Source organism: Orcinus orca, chromosome 6 (genome assembly GCF_937001465.1).
Source record: "Orcinus orca chromosome 6, mOrcOrc1.1, whole genome shotgun sequence".
NCBI lineage: Eukaryota > Metazoa > Chordata > Mammalia > Artiodactyla > Delphinidae > Orcinus > Orcinus orca.
The window spans coordinates 40,852,023-40,875,111 of NC_064564.1; the positions used below are offsets into that span (position 1 = coordinate 40,852,023).

The window sequence follows — 23,089 nt, forward strand, 5'->3', positions numbered from 1 at the left end:
TTTAAAATTTATATAGGATGGCAATAAAATATTTTTAAAAAATAATCTTTATGAAATTCATTGATATCTTTACATTTGTCTCTACTAATTTAATAATGTATGGTTTAAAGTCTATTAAAGGACGTCTCAAATCGCCCTTTACACATATGCATTTGGTTTCATTGTTTTTCCAGTAATTGTACCACTGCTGTGAAACCATTTTCAACTAAATACTTAGTTGGAAACGTTACAAGTAATTTAGCTCGTTCCAAGAATTGAGTATGCAAATCCTGAGTCCCCAACTTTTCATAATTAGATTAATTAAACTGTGTTTTGGCTTCAAAATCTTTCATTTATTTATTTAACACTCAAGGAATTTTCCTGCAAATGTTGCCTAGTGGCCCACTGGTTTCCAATGTATTAATCAACCCTACCTTTAAATCTAGTCAACTAATTAAAAATTTAAAAAGCAAAATTTAGGGCTTCCCTGGTGGCGCAGTGGTTGAGAGTCCGCCTGCCGATGCAGGGGACACAGATTCGTGCCCCGGTCCGGGAAGATCGCACATGCCGCGGAGCGGCTGGGCCCGTGAGCCATGGCCGCTGGGCCTGCGCGTCCGGAGCCTGTGCTCCGCAACAGAAAGGCCACAACAGTGAGAAGCCCGCGCACCGCAGAAAAAACAAACAAAAAAACTAGTCCTTTAAAGGCAACTTTTCCTCTAAGGAGGAGAACGGAAAATTCTCTGCAGCAGGCGCCCAGGTTCCGACTTTTGACGGCCCCTCGAAGCTCCGCCTCTCAAAACCCCGCTCCTCACGCACTCCACGCCCCTCTTCCGTACAGACCGCCTCCAGAGCGGGCGTCGGACGTCGAGCGGAAGTGACGTACGGGGGCCGCCGGAGGTGTCGCTGGTGCGGTCCGCTACTGGGCCTGAGAGTGGAGTGGCCCCTGCGCCAGGGAAGATAGCGCTATGTCGATCGAAATCGAGTCCTCGGAGTGAGTCCCGTGGTGGTGGATGCTCGCGAGGTTGCGGGGGCCGGCAGGCGAAGGGTGGGGTCGTAGGAGCTGCTCGGGGGAGGCGTTCGAGAGGCTGGGGAGTGGAGGGGCATTTCCTTTCCCTCAAAGAAGCTTCTTGGATCTGGCTACCTCGGAGGCGGGCCCACAAGAAAGTAGCGGACGGGAAGCCCAAAGCCCGGTGGGAGGCGGCGCGGGGTTGGGGGTAAGACATGCCTGGAAGACCTGAGTTCTAGCCCTCGCCGACTCCGGGTATCTGTGACTGAGCAAATTAGCCATCCAATCTGGACTCCGGTCTAATCTGCACAAGGGGGCCGCACTCGCGGCCTTCTTTCTCTTCCCGCCCCCAGTGAGCAGTGTTGTTTGTTTCCTCCCCTGTGCTTACAGGGCCCTCTGCTTTTTTCTGCCCAGCACTTAATCCAGTATTGTCACCGTTTGTCCACCCTACTAGCCTGTGTAGGCGTCTAGGGGCTCCTTTTCATTACAGTCCCAGTTCCTAGCACATCGTCGAGGCTCAATGATTGTCTTTGGAATGAATGAGTGATTGTCTTTGGAATGAATGAGCGACTAGCTATTTTATGAAGTTCCACGTGGCGCTGAATTTTGGTTAGTCTGTGAGCTCTGTGTAGCCCAAAGGAGGGACAGAATGTGGAAATTGGGCCAGGAGAATGATAGACTTGGGGGAGAGGGGGGCTAATGAGTGACTGAAGGTCTTTAGTGAACTTTTCCAGGATTCCATCCTTTACCTTGCTCTTGCCAACACTTAATAATTAAATCAGCAGACGTATCATTTGTGTCCTGAGTGTAAGGGAGAGAGGACTTGTCCTCAAGGTCTGCCATAGGAAGAAGGGAGGTTTATTCATTCAACAAATATTGAAGTCTGCTGTGTACTTGTATTAGACCCTGGGAATATAGTAGTGAACGAAGCAAACAAAAATCCGTGCCTTATAGAAAGTACATTGTTATTGAGGAAGGCAAACAGCAGGCAAAAGCAGTAAGTAAAATAGGCTTAGCAAATGGTGGTAAGTGTTTTGGAGAAAAGTAAAGCAAAGAAGGGTGATGGAGAGTGCTGGTGATGAAGACACCTAAGTCAGGGCAGGAGTTGGAAAGGATTCCATGCTTTGAGCCTGAATCAAAGTGGGAGCTAACCATTCTCCCAGCTGCATGTTTTCATTATCAATAATTGCTGCTTTTTACTAAGTATTTTCCATGCTAGTCACACTATAAGCAGTGTAGTCAACTCTTTGACCAACCCCTACAGAGTAGTTATTTTTCTTAACAGATGAGGAAACAGGCAAAGAGATGTTAACTGACTTGTCCATAGTCACAGTAAGTGACAGAACTCTGACTCAAATCCCAGCCTATCTCCAAAGCTTTTAGCTCTTTATGTATTACACTGTGTTTGAAGGACGTGAATTTGATTTTGGCTATGTCAAATATGAGTTCTTTCCAAGCGTGAAGTGTGGTGTTTCATTTGGGGAGTGTAAATGGAAGCGTGCTATGGAAGACAGTGTGATACTGGAACAGCAGGTATCTCTTAAAGGGGCCATGAGAGAAAAGACTACTGTGAGTAGCAGTAATCAGTTCCCTTCTGCAGGAAGGGAGCCCTTTTTAAGAAGAGGGTGTTTGCTTTCCTGTCCAGGGTGTATGTTCACCTGCCACGCTGCCAGTTTGAATCTTCATTTTTCCACTTATCTCTGTTACCTGGTCAAATTCTCATCTGTAAAATGGATGTAAGAGTAATGCCATCCTCATAGGGTTGTTTTGAGGAGTAAATGAATCCAAAATGCCTAGAACAGTACCTGATATATAGTGAACACATAGAAAACATTGGTTATTATTTTTTATTATTTCTCTCCTGGGAAAGAGAATTGACTAAATTCCAGTCTGAAATCCCTTCCAACCAGGACAGTGTGACCCCTGATACTAGTGCTGTCCAGTAGAAATATCTTGTGTGCCACATATTTACTTTTAAGGCAAGAGAAGAACAGTGTAGTATAGCCTGTAAAGTGAACTTTTACTGTCTATATGAACAACATTCTTCACTAGACTCCTTAACACTAAGCTGAAGATCAAGAAGCTTTAATTATATCGGGCTTCTCTGGTGGCGCAGTGGTTGAGAGTCCACCTGCCGGTGCAGGGGACACGGGTTCGTGCCCCGGTCCAGGAGGATCCCACATGCCGCGGAGCGGCTGGGCCCCTGAGCCATGGCCGCTGAGCCTGCGCGTCTGGAGCCTGTGCTCCGCAACGGGAGAGGCCACAACAGTGAGAGGCCCGCGTACCTCAAACAAAACAAAACAACAACAACAAAAAAAGAAGCTTTAATTATATATATTTAACTCGAAATGACGTGTCACATGCTGAAAACCGTTGCTTGTTCTCTGAGTATTTGGAGATTGTCTGGGTCCTCTTTTCCTTGGGAAACTGAATCCACATGTTTTTATTTCACTTGTCTTGAACATTTGGTAATAAAGGCAGTGGGTAGGTGTTATTTTTGCAAGTGAGGACACATAGCTTTGTTTTGCTTTTACATACAGTATAGCTCTACTTATTTGTGTTCAACAAATCCCTTTTAAGAAGGTCTCAATTCATATTTTTTGTTGTCATTTGAAAAATGGACCAAATCATCCAATCATTTATTTTGTGTCAGTGACTAGACTTGGTTTAAAGTATTTTACTATAGTGTGCAACAGTGTAATCATATGAATTAATAAGAAACTTGGCATAATAAAAAGATCTCTGACCTTGGAAGTAAGAGAGTCTTCTTGGTACTAACTTGCTTTCTAGCTGACTGTGAGACATTGGGCAAATTATTTCCCTTCGCTGAACCCCAGTTCTCCTATTTCTGAGTTGGAAGTAGGACTGGATGATATCTTGTAGCTTAGGTTCTGTGATTTTTTGGGAAAGTTTTACTCACACGATAAAGAAACGGAAAGTAGGTAGTGAAAGGAGGATGGTTGTGTAGAAAAATAAACTGGGGTGGGATTTATTTTGTGAACTCTTTGGTGAGTGAGGATCCATGAGCTGAATGACTTGCTTTCTTCTTTCAGTGTGATCCGTCTTATCATGCAGTACCTAAAGGAGAACAGTTTACATCGGGCATTAGCCACCTTGCAGGAAGAGACTACTGTGTCTCTGAATACTGTGGACAGCATTGAGAGTTTTGTGGCTGACATTAATAGTGGCCATTGGGACACTGTTTTACAGGCTATACAGTCTCTGAAATTGCCAGACAAAACCCTCATTGACCTCTATGAACAGGTAAGAGTGGGGGTGATGCTGATCCCTGTATGTTGGTTTATTGTGGGCCCCCTGACTGGAAAGCATCCATGAACATTTCTTCAAGCATTATGGGGCTTTAACAGCCCTAAAATTTACACTGTCAAAGCTTGAGTGCTACTCTATTTTTTTTTTTTTTTTTTTTTTTTTGCGGTACACGGGCCTCTCACTGTTGTGGCCTCTCCCGTTGCGGAGCACAGGCTCCGGATGCGCAGGCTCAGCGGCCATGGCTCATGGGCCCAGCCGCTCCGCGGCATGTGGGATCTTCCCGGACTGGGGCACGAACCCGTGTCCCCTGCATCAGCAGGTGGACTCTCAACCACTGCGCCACCAGGGAAGCCCAACTACTCTGTATTTTTATTTCTCTTCTTGGAAAAGCCAAGATTTTCCCAAATTGAAATTCTTTCTTAAGTGACCATTGAATGATCTATTCTAACACCAACTGTTCTGACACCAAATAGTGTGCTGCAATTTAGTTCTGACACTAACCACCCAGAGTTAGTGCAGACCCCACTAGTTAAGGGCTCGGTCCTCTACAAGACTGTCTTTACTTCACACACCAGCCACACTTTGGGGTTTTGGGCCATCTATACTTCTGACCAACTGGCTACAAATTTGAGGGTCCCCATGACCCCCTCAGAGTTGATAATTCACTAGAATGACACAGACCTCAGGAAAGTGACATACGGATGATTGCAGTTTTATTATCAAGGGGAAAGATCAGTACCAGCTGAATGAAGAGACATATAGGGTGAAGTTTGGGAGGGTACTGAACCAGAATTTCCAGTGCCTTCCCCCCAGGGAGTTAGGGTTTGTCTCTTACCTGGCACATTAAAGTATTCACCAACCAGGAAGCTCCATTGAGATTTTTCATTCAAATTCTAGTTCCTTGACCCTCTGCAGGGTTGGGCTGGCTCAGAGCATCAATCCTCTAATCATATGGTTGGTCCTTTTGATAGCCAGCCCTTGTCCTGAGCCATCTCCTTAGCACTAACTCAGGTGTGATGCAGAGGGCTTATGAATAACAAAGATATTTCTATCACTGGGGAAATGCCAAGGTTTTTAGAAGATGTGTGCCAGGAAACCAGGACATAGATCGTAAAATTACTTATTATATAACAGAACAGAGTGGATTTTCTGGAAATAAGAATGTCGTGTGGTTTGAAGTAAAAATAGGGAAATGGGTTTGTTTCTTTACAGTCCACGTGAGTTTAGTTAATTCCCTAAAGAAAATTTTGGTAATTGGAGAAAGGTTTCTCTGGAGCCTATAGAGATATTTCCATCTTTAGTTTTCTCTAGCATCTACATTCTGAGTAAGAGACCTAAGAGGAGAGGAGATTGGTAGAGGAGAGGAGATTGGTAGATAAAAATGAAGGACTGAAGTTATTACTTTATAATTACTGTAGTTGTCTGCCTGAAATTGCTTGTGAAAAGGAGAAGGGGCATTTCCTGATTTGTGATTTGGAGATCATTTTGATAGGCCATTTCTATGTCAGAAATAGTACTGAAAAAGAAAAATTAATAAGCGAATGCATTGACAGCCATTTTCTTTCAATTATACAGGTTGTTTTGGAATTAATAGAGCTCCGTGAATTGGGTGCTGCCAGATCTCTTCTGAGACAGACTGATCCCATGATTATGTTAAAACAAACACAGCCAGAACGGTATATTCATCTGGAAAACCTCTTGGCCAGGTCTTATTTCGATCCTCGAGAGGTATGACGGTGGTAATGAAAAGAAACTGTTGTTAACTTTGAGCAATAATGTGATCTTTTTAAAACATTTTATTGGATACTTTTCGTATTTTTGATTTAATTTTTGAAAATGATACTTTTTTGTTTATTTACATTGGTTGAAATTTGCATATGTTAAAGAGAATAATCTAATTTAGTATTTGAGGACCTTCCCTCCCCCCCACACCTCATCATATAGGATTGTGTGTTGATTAGTAAAAAAGTAGACAGTTCATTCTGGTATCATTTCCACATTAGCCCACGTACTTAACTGGCCCAGAAGTGCTGCTCTACTGCTGGTATGTTCACTGTGCATTTGTGTCCCTTTGGAAGTGCAGAGTCTTAACCACTGGACCACCAGGGAAGTCCTGGTTCTTTTAGTTCTTAAAAGCTTGTGCTTTTGCTTCTCAGCTGATTATGCTTACTGGAGCATGATGATTGTTATTCTTTTATTCTTCCAAAACTATATATATATAGTTTCATTCTTTTTCACCCAGCCTTTTACTAGAAGCTTGTCTAAATAGGAGGAAGAAGAATTTAATAGGCACTGGATAATGGGAAGTTGTTAGAGTAAACTCACAGAAACCGTGAGGATAAAGGAAGGAGTTTGGATTGCCAGGACAGGATTTAAGTTAGAGGTGGTGAAGAACTTCTGGGCTGGGAGTCATTTGACTGAACAAAATTATTAAAGAATATAAAAGAATCCTTGGCTCTGCAGATTTTTCAAAAATTGGAAAAACAACTCTGGCTTTGACATAGTTTACTTAGGCTCTTTTCAGAAATAATGGTGTGGATTGGCTGACCTCAGTTCTCTCTCAGCTCATACTTTTGAAATGCAAGTGGGTAGAATTGAGAAGTTGTTTTTAAAAACTAAATGGTTTGATTAATCTTCTGTTTAACTTTTTATGTTTTCCTTTTTGAATGTTTCTGCTTGATTACTGTTACTTTTTTAAAAATAAGCACATTTATGTCTTTTGCCATTTCTTGGAAATGATGCTACTGCCGCTCCTTTTTCAGGCATACCCCGATGGAAGTAGCAAAGAGAAGAGAAGAGCAGCGATTGCCCAGGCCTTAGCTGGGGAAGTCAGCGTGGTGCCTCCATCTCGTCTCATGGCATTGCTGGGTCAGGTAGTTACAGTCTGTGGAACTGAAATGACTCTGAACTCCTGGTAGTGTTTCCTGTACCATATAAAGTCTATGTATGAGCTAAAGAAATCAGACATCCTAAGAACTGGGAAATACCTGTAGAGCTGCTTGTACCAACAGCTGTGCCATGCCACATTCATCTTTCCTGGGAGTGGCAGTATAGATTAGTGGTTAAGGGCATACACTCTAGAGACAGAATTAGGGTAACAATAGAATTTATCATCCAATCTTGAGGGCATTGTTGATCATCGTGCCAGAACACTGTCTGAAACAAATTGGAACAAATGTTTACCATAGTTAGAATCTGAGCTCTCTCACCAGCTATGCGGTGTTGGGCATATTACCTAACTTTTTTGATCCCAGTTACTCATCTTGGTGTTGTAGTAAGGATTAAATGAGATAAAATGTACTTAAAACAATTATATTTTGCCTGGCACCTTGTAAACACACAGTAACTGGTAGCTGCTGGCGGTGTTTCTTTTTTCTTTTTCTTTTCTTTTCTTTTTTTTTTTTTTATTTTTAGTAGTAGTATTACTAGCATTGTCGTTCCAATTTTAATGCGACCTAGAGTACAGACTCCTTTCTGACCTCATCTTCCCCATGCTCTTGGTTGCTCTCAACCATGATAACCACTTGTCTTCATGAAACTCCACTCTTGGTTTTTCTAACCCTTTTCTTCTTGGCTTCCCTTTTCATCTCTCAAGTTGTTCCTTTCTTGGTTGTTAAAGGAAGGAGATAGGGGTGATGTAGAGAGGGGTTTTCGTTTTTGTTTTTTCCTTTTAAAGTTGGGAGTGATTTGAAGCTGCTGTAGACTAAGGGTAAAGAGCCTGTAGAGAGTACCTGTTGATTGGAGACAGGTCAAGTTCTCCAGTCATTAAAGTAAAATATGAAAAATAAGCAACATATGAATTTTGGAAAGAAATAAACAAAATTAATAGTATTTATAAACATTAAATATTTAAACTATAATCATAGAATTAATTTAAAAGTTTGGTAAAGTTGTGAGATATAAAATATACAAAAGTTGATTACATTTCTACATATCAGCACTGGCCAGTTCGAATATTCAGTGAAAAAAAGAGCTTTTGTTTATAGCAACAGCATACAATATAAGAATTCTAGCATTAACTTTTGTGGGTAATACATGATTTATTTCCACTTTTTAAAAAAGCAAAAGCCTTTCAAAGCTTTCAAGAGAAATGAAAGAAGATTTGAGTAGATGGTGAAACATTGATTTTCCTGGATAAGACTGATGTTGATGCCAGTTCTTCTTAGATTTAAGGCAGTTTATAATAAAGATCACAATAGGATTAGAACTGTTTCACAGAAGAATTCTAGTGTTCACTTGAAAAAATAAACTTGGAAGTATATTCATCAAAGAAATTTTGGAAAGGAAGAATGTTGAAAGCACACTAGCCCTAGAAGTAGTGAAGCTTTTAACAGGTTTATAGTTTGAATCATTTTGGTACTTGGCATCCAGTGCAACAGCAGTGCAAGAAATTGATCCTGTTATTTATAAGAATTCAATAGATGTTAATGGGAATGTCACAGAACCTAGGAACAGGGAGGAATTATTAAGTGTATGGTGTTGGGGCACCTACTTTAGAATGGGGGAGAAATGTCAGATTAGAGCCTTCTCTCATATTTTATAAGCATAATTTCAGATAGAGTGAAAGTTATGTATTTTAAGAATATAGAAAAACTTAGGTGGTGATATAATGTATCAAACCTCTTGATAGAGAAGGATTTCCTGTGAGTAGGGAGTAAACACCAAGGTAAAGGTCAACAAATTTCATTACTTGAGAGTTTAACTTAAGATAAAAAGAAAGCTTTAAAGCTATAATTAAAAAAATGGGTAGATTGGGAAAAAAATTCTTTTTGGCGAACATAAACAACAAATACAATGTCTTGATCACATTAAAAGCTCACAAATTGATAAGAAAAATAGTAAGACCACAATAGATGAGTGAGCAAAGAACATGAATAAACAGCTAACAGAAGAAATATATGTAGTTAATAAACATGCAGAAAAGCTCAAACTCTAATCAGAGAATTGACTAAAGTAGGGCGTAACTTTCCACTCATTAGAGTTTTTAAATGACATCCAAAATTATTGTTTTCTTGATATAGTAAAGGGAAAAAGGAATCAACATTGATCATGTCCCTGTGTTACAGACTTTACATATATTATTTTATTTTATCCTTTCATCAGCTCTAGGAATTAGGCTTTTCCCCTGAATTTAGTTGGTGAAATTGGGAGTCAGAATAGCATAATTGACAAACTAGGACCATTTGTCTTCAAAGTCCATGGTTTTTCTACTCCCAATAATGCAGTCGTGAATGCTATTGAAGTTGTGTCTTTTGGGGAAAACACTTTGGCAGTGTATATAAAGAGCCTTAACCATTTGTGTTCTTTTCTTGATTCAGTAAGTCCTCTTCTAGGAACCTATTGCAAGTGGGGAATATGCTCATAATAGAAAAAGCCTTATGTCCAAAGGTGTTCACTGCAGCATTATTTAGATGAGTGCAAAAATTAGAAGCAGTATAAATGTCCATTAATATATTAAATAAACTGTGAAACATCCACTACATAGGATATATTGTACAGCCATTGAAATGTTAGTCATGTCATAGCATGATCTAATGATAGGTGAAAACAATATAAAATTTTACATATGGTATAATTACAGCTATATAAATTAAACATGTATGTCAGGGGAAAAATACTACAAGGTAACATGAAATGCTAACAGTAGCTGTGTTTGGATGTTGGAACTATGGGAGATTTCTGTTTTTCAAATTTTATTTATAATAAGAGACACCTATAAGAAAATAGGTGTAAAAACATGGCCCTGTTGGCTCTCAGAGTCCCCTTCTACCCTGAGATCAGCCTGTGTTCCTAGGACACAGAATAGCCGAGCTTATGTTGTGTTTGGATGGCCAAAGATGGTTGGGTCTGGATGGCTCACAGTTTCAGGCTTTGTCTGAACAATCAGGACCAGATCTTAAAAGCACCCAAGTGGATTTCTTTTCTCATAGGCACTGAAGTGGCAGCAGCACCAGGGATTGCTTCCTCCTGGTATGACCATAGATTTGTTCCGAGGCAAAGCAGCTGTCAAAGATGTGGAAGAAGAAAAGTTTCCTACGCAGCTGAGCAGGCATATTAAGGTAGGATCCTTGGACACGCAGCCAGTCGGTAATCATTTGTTGGGGACTCAGTGTATGCTTGCTTAGCCAGGCCCTGTGCCAGGAGCTTGGGTTGGGGAGCAGAACTCATTCTCCAGCTCTAACAACGTTCATGGTTGCTGCCGGTGATCACTGAGGTCTCCCTGCAGCCAGGCAGTGGCACACCTCAACTGTATTACCGAGTGGACATACATTGGACATCTGGCCCATCATCTGCCCTTGGACTTCCTCCAAGGAATCCTGCATTTGGAAGACTGCTTAGCTCTTTGGTTAAGCCTGGGACTAAGAACCATGAAATTTGTCCTGTTCATTTGTGTTTTTGCTTGCTACATGTTAGGCAAAGTACCAGGCATGGATTGTAAAGTGGGCTTGAGTGGTGTTTGAGGAAAATAATTTTATCACCTTGATGGCTGGTTCTTGGTGTTTTTTGTTTTGTTTTTTGACTTTTCTAAGAAAAAGCATAATGAAATAATTGTTGCAGTCCTCAGAATTACAACCATATTTGCTACTTTAGCATCTCCTTTTTTTTTTTTTTGCGGTATGCAGGCCTCTCACTGTTGTGGCCTCTCCCGTTGCGGAGCACAGGCTCCGGACACGCAGGCTAAGTGGCCATGTCTCACGGGCCCAGCCGCTCCGCGGCATGTGAGATCTTCCTGGACCGGGGCATGAACCTGTGTCCCCTGCATTGGCAGGCAGACTCTCAACCACTGCGCCACCAGGGAAGCCCTAGCATCTCCTTTTTATTAGTTTCTTTCTGGGTTTGTGCTCTGATTGAATTTATAGATTTAAAAATAATTCATATTCCTCAAATCTTTGACTTTGGCTTAGTGATTTGAATTTGTCTTTTCTGGATTATATGTTTTGATTTGCACGTAAAGATATTTTGGGGCAGCACTTTTATTTACCCTGGTTAAAACCTTGCGACAAATAGAAATCCATTATAATTATGCTGCTGGACCAAGATTTTCTGTTATAAACACTTCCTTTTTTGGCATTTAAAATGAAACTCATAATAGAGCTTTTCTCTGTTCCCATCTGTCTAACGTTCTGTAGTTTTTATCTGTTAATGGAAGCATCTTTGCTGGTAAATGCTCAGGATACATTTCCCAGGCAAACAATCTGTCAGCTCTAATCAGTTCTCCTAGAGTTAGTCAGCCATACATTATCACTTGATTAAATGAAGGTCATGAAAAGAAGCAGTGATAGAAAATTTGTTTAAAAAATAGTGGAGGAAAATAGCCATTTATTTTGAAAAAAGAATTTTTTCCCCCAGATGAAAAAAAAATAGGAACATATGCCATATTTAGTTGAGTGTGAAAGTCATGCCAACAGTGGCTGATTCTGGTAAAACTTTATTGCTTGAGTTAACAGGATTATTTGTTCTAAGTCCCTTGCTAAAATAGTTTTTTTGCTTTTCTTTGGAAATACCAACTTCATTTAAAAAAAAGAAACAACAAAAACAAGAACAAAAACTAGTTTCAGTGGAGAGCCTAGACGCTAAACTGTTTGGAGAAAATATATCTAGCATCTCTTGGTGTCTGGGTACAGAAACACCCCTCCCAAACTCCATGATACAGGCTAGCTATGGCTTTATGCTAGGACAGAGCTCTCAAAAGTTTAAAATGGGAATTGTTTTAAGGCCACTACATAAAAATGCATCTGTTTCATTGTTTCATTTGAAACAGTTTGGTCAGAAATCACATGTGGAGTGTGCTCGATTTTCTCCAGATGGTCAGTATCTGGTTACTGGGTCTGTTGATGGATTCATTGAAGTATGGAATTTTACGACTGGAAAAATCAGGAAGGTAAAGTATTTTAAATACATTAATTTTTCTAGTGGGAGAATTATCTGTTACTGTTTTTAAATTATCTTTTAGTTTTGCAATTTAAATTTACTTTTTGAATGGGTAATATGTACATCTGATAAAACATTTTATAAAATAGAACTGTTATTCAGTAAAGAGTCTTGTTCCCCACCTTGTCCCTCAGCCAGTCAGTTCCCTTCCTTCCTTGGTCCACTCAGAGTTACCAGTTTCTTATGTAACTTTTCTGGAATATTCTATGTGTATATGTAAGCAGTTGCTTATTGTTTCCACTCTAACCTTATTGTAGGACTAACTGTGTTTCATTCTGAATGAAGTGGAATATCTTTTTATATGTGAAAAGCCACCAGTATTTCCTATTCTGTGAAGTCTTTTCATGTCCTTTGCCCATTTCTCTTTTGGATTGCTTCTGATTCAATATTTGTGTATATTGCAAAATGATCACCACAGTAAGTCTAGTTACATCCATCATCACACATAGTTAGAAGCTTTTTTTTTTCTTGTGATGAGAACTTTTAAGATCTACTCTTAGCAACTTTCAAATATACATACAGTATTACTAACTGTAGTCACCATGCTGTACATTACATCCCCATGGCACTTATTTTACAGCTGGAAGTTTGTACCTTTGGACTTCCTTCATTATGTTTCTTTTTATGTTTAATTTTTGATCCATCTGGCATTTGTTTAGGGTGCTAAAATTGGTGTAGATCCAACTTAACTTTTTCCCAAATAGCTACTTGTTGACAACCCCTGATTTAAAATGTAATCTTGATCATAGAGTACTAAATTCCACTCCATGCTTAGTGGATTTATGAGTGACTTTCACTTTCTACATTGTATATTTCTTTATAATTTACCTTTTTTTTTTAACCATGAAGCAGTGTCTTTCTATACTTTAGAAAAAATATATTTCAGCAGAAACTAACCCACCATTGTAAAGCAATTATACTCCAATAAAGATGTAAAAATATATATATATATGTAGTTCAATATGAACAGTAATAGATGATAAAAGAAAAATAACAAATAAATGGATTAATCAATACATGGTTTTACGAAAGGTAGCTGACAGTATGGACAAAACATTAATTTCTCATGTCATACCCTAAAAACAAATAAATTCAGATTTATTAAAGATGTACAATATATACTGTAGGGAAATTTTGCTTAGAAAGGATCATAAGCAAAAGATGTAGGCTAATATGTTTGCATTTTTTATAATAGTTACTTGAATTGTGTAAAAATGTTATTCCCAGTATTATCAGTTGTTCATCAGAATAGTGTGCATGACACTATTTGCTTTGCAGATTTAGAGTTGGCATAGTCCAATTATCCTGCTTTTAGTGAGTTTGCAGAGACCTGGGGTAACTGGTGTTTTTGTGTTATTTTGATAACTGCTTATCATTGTTTCCTTTAGGATCTTAAGTACCAGGCCCAGGATAACTTCATGATGATGGATGATGCTGTCCTCTGCATGTGCTTCAGCAGAGATACAGAAATGTTAGCAACTGGTGCCCAAGATGGAAAAATCAAGGTGTGAATTAGTGGCATGAACTCTTGTATGTAGACATTTTGAGAGTTCTGTAATGAGTTAGTGTCCTACATAGGTTTTTTGCTTAATAACAGCTACTCTTTATGGAGCATCAGCTTTATGCCAGTGACTTTAGTTTTTCTTGTTTAATCCTAATAATAACTCTGCCTAGGGAGGTCCAATAATTTAAGGTCACACAGTTGGTAAGTGACAGATCTGGGACTTCAGTCCAGATCTGCTTGTGCCCTTTCTGCTGTGCCACTGTGGCTCACCTTATGGTGTGTTGTGCTTAGGGGATGGGGTGGTCTGCAGGTGATTAGCAGTTGATTAGCTGTGGCTTGTATTTAATTGCTGTTAAAATCCCCTGGGCTAGATAAAATACAGAAATGGTCTCTGCTAAGGGAACTTAGAGTCTGAATTTTTGTTTTAATAATTTAAAAGGAAAGAGGCTTAAGTTTCAAAGGATTCAAGTTATCATTGTACTGTGTGAACCAGACATATCATATTCAGCTATTAGCATGCATTTTTAATGCTGTTTTTAGCATATCAGTGAGTACTGCATCTTGTTTGGCTCTGCAGAGTAGAGTGGGACAGTATTTACAGGTTTTCACTATTCTTTTTTTTTTAATAAAGGTATGGAAGATTCAGAGTGGACAGTGTTTAAGGAGATTTGAAAGAGCACACAGTAAAGGTGTCACCTGTCTAAGCTTTTCTAAGGATAGCAGTCAGATCCTTAGTGCCTCATTTGACCAGACAATTAGGTAAGTAAGAATCCCCAGGGGCTTCCCTGGTGGCTCAGTGGTTGAGAGTCCGCCTGCCGATGCAGGGGACACGGGTTCGTGCCCTGGTCCGGGAAGATCCCATATGCCACAGAGCGGCTGGGCCCGTGAGCCATGGCCTCTGAGCCTGCGTGTCCGGAGCCTGTGCTTGAGGCCACAACAGTGAGAGGCCCGCGTACTGCAAAAAAAAAAAAAAAAAAGAGTCCCCAAACTGCCCTCACTTGGGTTTAATATGGTGAAGCCTTACAGGGAGGTACTAGTGATTCCTTATGTTTTCACCAGGATGCTTTTATATGGAGAGTGAGGGTATGTGAGACCTTATTTCCCCAAAGTACAGCTGACACAGTGCTATTGTGTTGTCCATTTGGGTCTTTACCTAGAAGAGAGATTAGAAAGGGATTATAGCAGTACTTCATATTTCTCAAAGTGTGGTCTATGGACCCACCTGCCTCAGAGTCACCTTAGAGGACATGTGACAAATACAGATTCCTGGGACCCGGCAGAGACCTAGAAATTCGTTGCTGAACAGAAGCTTGTGGTATTATTGGCATATTTTCTTCCAGTCTCTGTGCAAAGCTTTTGTTGTGGTTTTGTTTGATTGTTTGACATAATGAAAATAATACTGCATACATAATTGCATAGCCCTCATTCTTCATTTAATATTTTAACATGAGCTTCTATAATTCATCTAAAATCCTTTCAACAGTTGGTCCCAACCATAATATATAGAATATTAATTGTTCTTTTCATTTGCTTTTATTTGTGATAGAATTCATGGTTTAAAATCTGGAAAAACCCTGAAGGAATTTCGTGGCCATTCCTCCTTCGTTAATGAAGCAACATTTACACAGGATGGGCATTATATTATTAGTGCATCCTCTGATGGCACTGTGAAGGTTAAGTATTTGCTACTGGTTTGTTTTGGGGTGTCTGTTCCACTTTTGCCCTTTGAGGAGTTTTCAATGGTGATAATGGTGATAATTGTGGTGGTTAAACCTCTTTACTAAGTATTTTAGCCATAATTGAGGTGAGTCTGTGACAGTAGTAATATTCTGTGGTAATTCTTATTGGCCTAGGGACCTCAAATCTCAAACCTACAGACACTATCATGTGTAGGAAAAGAGGAAAGGTGTGGAGTTCTAAACTTAAGTCCACCCCCATTTACAGTGGTGAAATTCTATCTTGCCATAGGTACGGTCCACCGCAACAAGTTCACGAAGAGCTCAGTGGCTAAATAAATAGGCCAGCCTCATCCCACCCCGAGCCTCCACATTGGGGCCTTTCTAATAGCATTTAAAGAGGAGCAGGAGGGGCATAGAGTAGAACCAAGTCCTCTCAGATACTTATTTATTGCCTTCAGCTCTCATCTGAAAGTAGTGGCTCTTCGGTACCTTAAGAGATTTAGTTATTTCAACAGAGGGCCTCATTTCCTATAAAAGATGGGAAATCCAAATAGAAAATCGCTAGATATCTTTGAGACACTCCATTTACATTCTAGATCTGCTTATAAATTGCCTTATGTAAGTGAGTGTTACGTGGCAGAAGACCTAAACATTCTAACACAAATCCCTAACAGTCAGACCACCTTCTGCAGTGGCTTCTTCTGGCTTGGGAATTGAACCAGAAACCTGAAGGTAGGAGATGTACTCTTCCTCAGGATAGGTGGCGAAATACACAGAGCTCTTAGTGCTTTAGTCATGCGGTTTGCCCTCTTTGTGCTATGTATCAATATATGGGCCTCACAACTTGTAAAAATACCATTGGGAGGTGGCTTGTGTAGGTCTCTTTGTTTTGTGGTCTTTTCGTTTAGTTCTGCAATAAGTGGGGTAAAGCATCTCACTGACCTTTTCGACAGAAAACTCTAGAAGTCTTAGAACTCTTGATCCCTGAAATGTTCATTTCTTTTCTAGGCTGCTGGGCTTTGGAGAGGAGATTGGGGTAGATGATACAGTATTTATTAAGAAAATAAATACTGGGACAACTAGTGGGGCAACTATTTCCTCCTCTCTATAGGTATTCATTCAACATCTGTTTTGTGCTGGGTTCCTTTGAAGGCACAGAAGAAACACAACATAGTCCATGCCTTTGAAGTTTTTATACCTCATGAAGTGAGTGCTGTCCAGACGATGCCAGGCAATAGTTGGTCCATCCCTTCTCTAAGCACATTTCAGATTTTAATAACTGTGATGTCTGATTTAACCACTTCAGTTCATAGTAGCTCAGAAGGGCCAGGTGAAAAGCATTAGGGTGGAGAACTATTAGCAGAAGAAATGTTGGACTGGGAGAGGTCACACAAGTGGCCAAGAGTAGCTTCCGCTTCATGGATCCTCATGTGTGTCTGTTAACATTGTGACTTCGGCAGTGGTTCTCAGTACAAGCTGAGAATCACTTGTGGAGCTTTTAAAAAATGCACAGGGACTTCCCTGGTGGTGCAGTGGTTAAGAATCCACCTGACGATGCAGGAGACATGGGTTCGATCCTTGGTCCGGGAAGATCCCACATCCTCGCTCTAGAGTCCACGAGCCACAACTACTGAACTGTCACACCACAACTACTGAAGCCCGTGTGCACTAGGGTCCGCCTGCTGCAGCTACTGAAGCCTGCATGCCTAGAGCCCGTGCTCTGCAACAAGAGAAGCCACTGCAATAAGCCACTGCAATCACACCGCGATGAAGAGCAGCCCCTGCTCACAACTAGAGAAAGCCCGCGCACAGCAACGAAGACCCAACGCAGCCACATAATTAATTAATTAAAAACAAAAAAAGATTAAAAAAATTGCACAAACCTACATCCCACTCCAGACCTACCAAGTCTGAATCTCAGGGTCCTGAGCATGTAAATCTAAAAAACCCTCATTTCATTTTGGTGTCCAGAGAAGGGTAGCTTTCTGGTTGTTTATGACAGTAGCAGTGTTGACACATAGCTGATATTAAAGATAGGTAGCTTGTCAGCCAAGGAAAATTTTGTAGGAAAAGATCATAAGTTTTAAAAGGGTTTTATTATTTCACTTTCTGATTTTTATTTTGTTTATACCAGTTAATCAGCAAATGGGGAGCTCTTATGTATATGGCAGTGCTAGGTATTTGGACTGTAAGAAGCTTTTTTTTCTGAGTCAATTTTTTTCTTTTTTAGTAATATAATTTTCAACTGCAAAACATTAGAAATTGTTAACCTTCCTCCTCCGCCCCCCAAATGTTTATGCCTTATATTTTTGTGTTGTAGATCTGGAACATGAAGACCACAGAATGTTCAAATACCTTTAAATCCTTGGGCAGCACTGCAGGGACAGACATCACTGTCAACAGTGTGATACTGCTTCCTAAAAACCCAGAGCACTTTGTGGTTTGCAACAGATCAAACACAGTGGTCATCATGAACATGCAGGGACAGGTGAGTGCTCAGAAAGTGCCTTTGCTCAAGCCCTGTGGGCTGTTCCCAAATCAGCGTGTCTTGGTCCTGGCACTTTCAGTAACCAAATATGGGTTCACCACTTGGAAAACCATATACACTATATTTTTCAGACACATATTTAATATTTTAAATTCTATGTCTACAAAACATCTTTTTGGCACCTCAGTAGTTAATCTACTTTCCCCAGGATGTTTGTATACTGTTCTCTTTCTTTTGCATCCTTTGGATAAATGAGACCCTGATCTGTCTTTAAGCCTCCTGCAGAACCTCACTGAAGATTTTGATATAACAATCCCTGTGTGAGTGAGGGAGATACAGTGTATGGATTACCAGCTTGGGACATCTGCTAGCTACTATGTGATCTAAGGTGGAACTCGAATAGGAGAAGGGCAACAGTGTCTTTATGATGTGTATTTATAATCAGAACACCTGCTGGTTCCCAAGGAACCTCACTTTTATAGCACCAGGGACATTAGGAGTATCAAGGTTGAGGTCTCAAGCCCTGGGAATGTGTTGTGATGCTACTGAAATGTTGGGCTGGGCACTTGGGGATCCTGCTGAGCATGGAGAAGACGCAGGGGCTGGTGTATGGAACTCTCTCTCCATTGCTTGAGTCCCTATAAATGATAAATTGGTAGTGACAAACCTATGGTTGAGATGGCTGGTCTGCAGTACCTGTTGGGACACTGCATAATAGCCATAGTTGCCCACTTCCTAGTTTTCTGCTTGGCTTTTTAAAAACTTAAATAAAATTCTTGTACACCCTTGACCTGCATCCCCCAATGATAACATCTTACATAAACATTGTACAGTTGTCAAAACCAGGAAATTGACATCGGTACAACACTGTTAGCTCACATACAAACCTTATTTAGATTTTACGTCTTTACATGCATTCATTTTGAGGTGGGACATGAATAGTTCTGTGAAATTTCATCTCGTGTTGATTTATGTAACCACCACGATTAAGATACAGAACTGTTTCATCACTCCCAAAGAAACTCCCTTGTGCTACACTTTTATAGTTAAACCCTTCCCCCACAGCTCTAGCCCCTGGCGGCCACTAATCTGTTTTCCATTATTACAGTTTTTCATTTTGAGAATAGTAATTAAATGGAATCATACAATATGTAGCCTTTTAACCTTTTGAGATTGGTTTCTCTCCATTGATTTATGGTGATCTTAATGGTATGTAAAATAGAGCAAGCAAGGTCTTGGAGACAGTTCCATCATGAATGGAGAGGGCATCTCATTCTGTTAGAAAGAGGAAACTGGGGAGCATGGGTCCACAGAGCACTGAGAACCAGTAGTATGTTGATTTAGGAAACTGTGTATGCTAACGAATTTGCTTCTGGGTAAAATGGCTCAGTAGACTAAAGAGTAGGATTGGTGACTTGGGACAAGTGAATTGTAAATGTCTGTCTGCCACTGACTTAGGATAGCTTATCCTTTGAATATTTCAGGACATGGTGAATGGAACTGGTAACCTAATTATAAATGACAGTAAACCAAAGTACAAAATAACATAAAGATGTCAGTTTAAACTGCTGCAGTAGAACTGTTGCTAATCCAGGTGTTTTATTTTTACCTTGGGCTGTGTTAATGATTTAGATTGTCAGAAGCTTCAGCTCTGGTAAGAGAGAAGGTGGTGACTTTGTTTGCTGTGCCCTCTCTCCCCGTGGTGAATGGATCTACTGTGTAGGGGAGGACTTTGTGCTCTACTGTTTCAGCACAGTCACTGGCAAACTGGAGAGAACTTTGACAGTAAGTATTACTGACTTACGGCCATCTACAGAAATTGTTAATGCTTATGTCTCTCTGAACTCTGAAGTAAACCTTTTCCAGACTGCTATCTGTGTGAACCTTGGTATAAAAAAATGTAAAAATGTTATCACTAAATAAAAAAAAGGCCCATAAGTAATTGTATGGAATTAACTCCTGTATCAGGAAAAGTCATCCTTTATAGTGAGCCTTCAGCTTCACGTGGATAGGATGGGTGTACATAAAGCAGAGAAGGAGGAAGGGAACACGCCTGTCTAGCCAGCTAGATTGGTTAGACCTTATCCAGGGCGACTGGAGAGTGGCAGATATAGCTAGTCCTCTCCGTGTCCTTTCAAAGGCAAGTTACTTGTATATTATCCTATCAGATTATGTTTTTTAAGCAGCTTTGTGTTGTAAGAGGGCTCAATCAGTAACAAGGAATAATTAATGCTAGCTGCTGTAACAAACAATCTTTAAATGTCAGTGGTCTAACACAGTGAAAGTTTCTTACTATGTCACAGTGTGATGTTAAATTGCATCGTCCTCCTGTCTTTTAGCTGTGCCATTTGGAATATGTGGCCCCTGAGATCTTAGAAGGAGAAAAGATAGTTGAAGGGGTATACTGGATGTTTTAAAGACCCACATCTGGAAGTGGTTTGTTTATATTACTTTGTTTGTCATTCTTTTTTGATTAGAATTAGTCACATGCCGCCCACAGCCCAAATGCAGAGGGGTGGTTGGGCAGGGAAAATGAAGTCGTCTGCAGTCGAGGAAAAAGAAATGGTCTGGTGAATGTATAAAAAATTATACACATAGCTCTGTTAGAGAATAACCTCATCTCAAACTGTTCTTGAGTGAACTGTTGGCACGTCTGCCTTGTGAAGCCTCCAGTATAGATCCAAGATGTGAACAAAACAAGATGAGGTGGAAGGTGTCCTCTAGTTGAGGAAAATACTAATAAGTTCACTGAGCTGAAGGAATTGTTTGGTCTCAGCCACTGTCTTGGCTTAATATTTATAAAATGGTGATGATGACTAGGACCCACTGTAGTGCAGGAGTGGTTTGGCTCAAAGTGTTATTTATACATTATGAAGAAAAGTACAGAAAATGTCATCAGCCATGTGATAGCCTCGTTTGAGTTTTTGGTTTGTGTGTTTGGTTAGCACTCTCTGAGGCTGCCTTGGGCTTGATTCCTTTGGTGAGAAGTAGGAGCTTCACTCTTCTTCCCTCCCACTCAGCTCTGGAAGCTTCTTCAGAGTGATTTGTTGGAGACCTGTATACCCTAATCCTGTGCTTTACCTATTCCAGGTTCATGAGAAGGATGTGATTGGTATCGCACATCACCCTCATCAGAACCTGATTGCTACTTACAGTGAAGATGGACTCCTAAAACTGTGGAAACCCTAATTCAACTTTTCTTTTTAAACTAGCTTGAGAGCATGTACTTAAAATGAAGACATATTCATGTGTTGTTTTTTTTTTTAGGCCAGCTTTTCTAAGTAAATTGTCTGAATTAGGCACAAGAATAATTTTGTGAAAATTCATGTTTAAGTAGCAGTTACTCTTTTTTATATATTTTCAAGGTATTCGCTTATCCGTTTCTAACTGGGGCAGTCACTAAATGTTTTCAATAGTCTTTTACCTGGAGAGTGAAATACTGATATTTCTAGGGAAAAACTGTTCTCCTTTGATTATGTGAAATGCTGATTAAAACGGGCCTCCTGCAGTAAAACTTGTAAATAAGGAACTATCCCAAATTCAGTAGCTGTTTACTGTCCCATCTTTTTGTTTAAAAGATGTTAATAAACTTTACACCTTTCTGGAGGCTTTGTTTTTAAATGTAAATAAGTGCTCATCTAGTTAACATATTTACTTAGAATCAGATGAAGAGGGTGGGACACTACATTATTATTCCTGAATCTTAAGTACAGCCAGAAGTCAGTTCCTGGGTAGGACAGACTGAATGTAAAGTCAGGTGTCACATAGGATCTCTCATTTCACTGCCCTCCCCCAGGCATTCATTTTTCTTAGCAGTGACTTTTCCAGGGAATATCGTCTTCATTTAATGGATAGAACTAGTTGCAGGATACATTATATGAGAATTCAGTTTTGGCATATTTGGAAATGCATGTGGGTGTCTCTTTTCTGTTTCAACCAAAGATGTATATGGAATGCCTTTGTTGACGTGTGATGGTACTATGCTAGGTACCATTTCAAGAAAGTGAGCTTGTTTGCTTGTGTGGGCCTTTTATGCCCCCTTTAATTTTCCCAATTAGTAGGTACAAACAAGTGGGGAAAGTTTTGTATAGTCTTACAAACCTTTGTCCCTTGAAATATAGCCTGATCCTGTATTTGGGATCAGCTAGCTGTTGCCTAGCACATAAAAATGCTTAATATCGGCTGAATAATTCTTAGCAGCACTATGAAATCCATCTTTCCCAGTCATATTCCCAACTGTCTTGCTGCCACAAAACCTGCAGCTTTTTCACAGAATGTCATTTGCTGCCGATTTGAGAGTTGAATAGCGGTGAGTCTATATGAATGTAGTCTGCCATTCCTCCCAGTGAAGAGGCTTTCACTTAAGTAAAAAAAGTTTAAGGTGCAAAGAGCTTATACTAAAATTCCTTAGAAAAATCTTCAAGAAACTGGAGTTTTGATTTAGCCCATGACCTTGTGAACTGGCAGTTGTGAGATGCACACTTTGTGCCAAGGCTCATGGAGAGCAAGAATCTTTTCAGCACATGTACACTTATTTATTCTAGGAATTTTTAGCAAACAACTCCTCTGCTCCTGCACCTAGTGCTCAGGATGGTTAAAAACACTAGTTTCTGTCACAGGATAGGGGAGAAAAACAAGTTAACAGGATTAATTAAAATAGTGCGATAACAGAAAATGTGGAGTTGTTTTTTTGATGATCCAGACCTAATGGGTTAGGAAAGGCTTTCTGGAGTTGACCATAAAAGGACCAACAGGAGCAGAAGGTAAAGGGCTTTGGTGATCCTAGGAGCACTGCAGTGTGCCATAGCTGCAAGGCATGTGCTAGACTTATGGTAGGATCTGGGGAGACCAGGCAAAGAGGAGAGGACTGGACTGAGAGCCATGAAGTATATTTTCTTTTTTAATGAAGTAGTGCCTTGGTGTAACAAGTAAACAAAAATGGGGGGAAAAAATGAATTTTCTGCTTTTCCCAGGTCACCCATGTTTATCAGTCCACGACTTCATTTTGCACAAAGCTAAAAATTGTGTTGTTTAAAAGTGGAAATGAGCTTCCCTTCCTCCGTGCCTAGTTTTTTTTCTTTTAGCCCCCATGGCCATCTCCAGTACAAAAGGCAGGGGGAGCCCCTGGGTAAGAGGCGGAGGTGGGAGAAGGGCTGTCTAGCTCCTGGACACCATGGCAACTGCCCAACACTTTCACTCCAGGAGGAGAGGTGGTGGAGGGTGCGCTGCCC

General features: G+C 40.2%; 1 protein-coding gene across 3 annotated transcripts; it reads left to right on the top strand.

Moving 5' to 3' along the window:
• The first annotated feature begins 817 nt into the window (after positions 1-817).
• Positions 818-21,464, top strand: SMU1 (SMU1 DNA replication regulator and spliceosomal factor). Of its 3 annotated transcripts, none has more exons than XM_004275079.3 (12): positions 818-970; positions 4,039-4,249; positions 5,831-5,983; positions 7,018-7,128; positions 10,186-10,314; positions 12,018-12,137; positions 13,576-13,692; positions 14,323-14,450; positions 15,238-15,364; positions 17,691-17,858; positions 19,491-19,643; positions 20,949-21,464. In XM_004275079.3, the coding sequence occupies exons 1-12, from the start codon at positions 945-947 to the stop codon at positions 21,045-21,047; spliced, it is 1,542 nt and encodes a 513-aa protein (XP_004275127.1). In that variant the 5' UTR covers positions 818-944; the 3' UTR covers positions 21,048-21,464. The 3 variants fall into 3 exon arrangements, with proteins under 3 accessions (XP_004275127.1, XP_033293657.1, XP_033293658.1); XM_033437766.2 differs by lacking the exon at positions 20,949-21,464 and adding an exon at positions 20,198-20,942; XM_033437767.2 differs by lacking the exon at positions 4,039-4,249 and having other exon boundaries at positions 863-970.
• Positions 21,465-23,089: the final 1,625 nt, after the last annotated feature.

Bases quoted from the DNA above. Each gene is read 5' to 3' on its own strand.
- SMU1 (XM_004275079.3), top strand. From the start codon at position 945: ATGTCGATCGAAATCGAGTCCTCGGA. The intron at 14,451-15,237 runs GTAAGTAAGAAT...TATTTGTGATAG, and splicing joins TCATTTGACCAGACAATTAG to AATTCATGGTTTAAAATCTG. The intron at 17,859-19,490 runs GTGAGTGCTCAG...TTAATGATTTAG, and splicing joins TCATGAACATGCAGGGACAG to ATTGTCAGAAGCTTCAGCTC.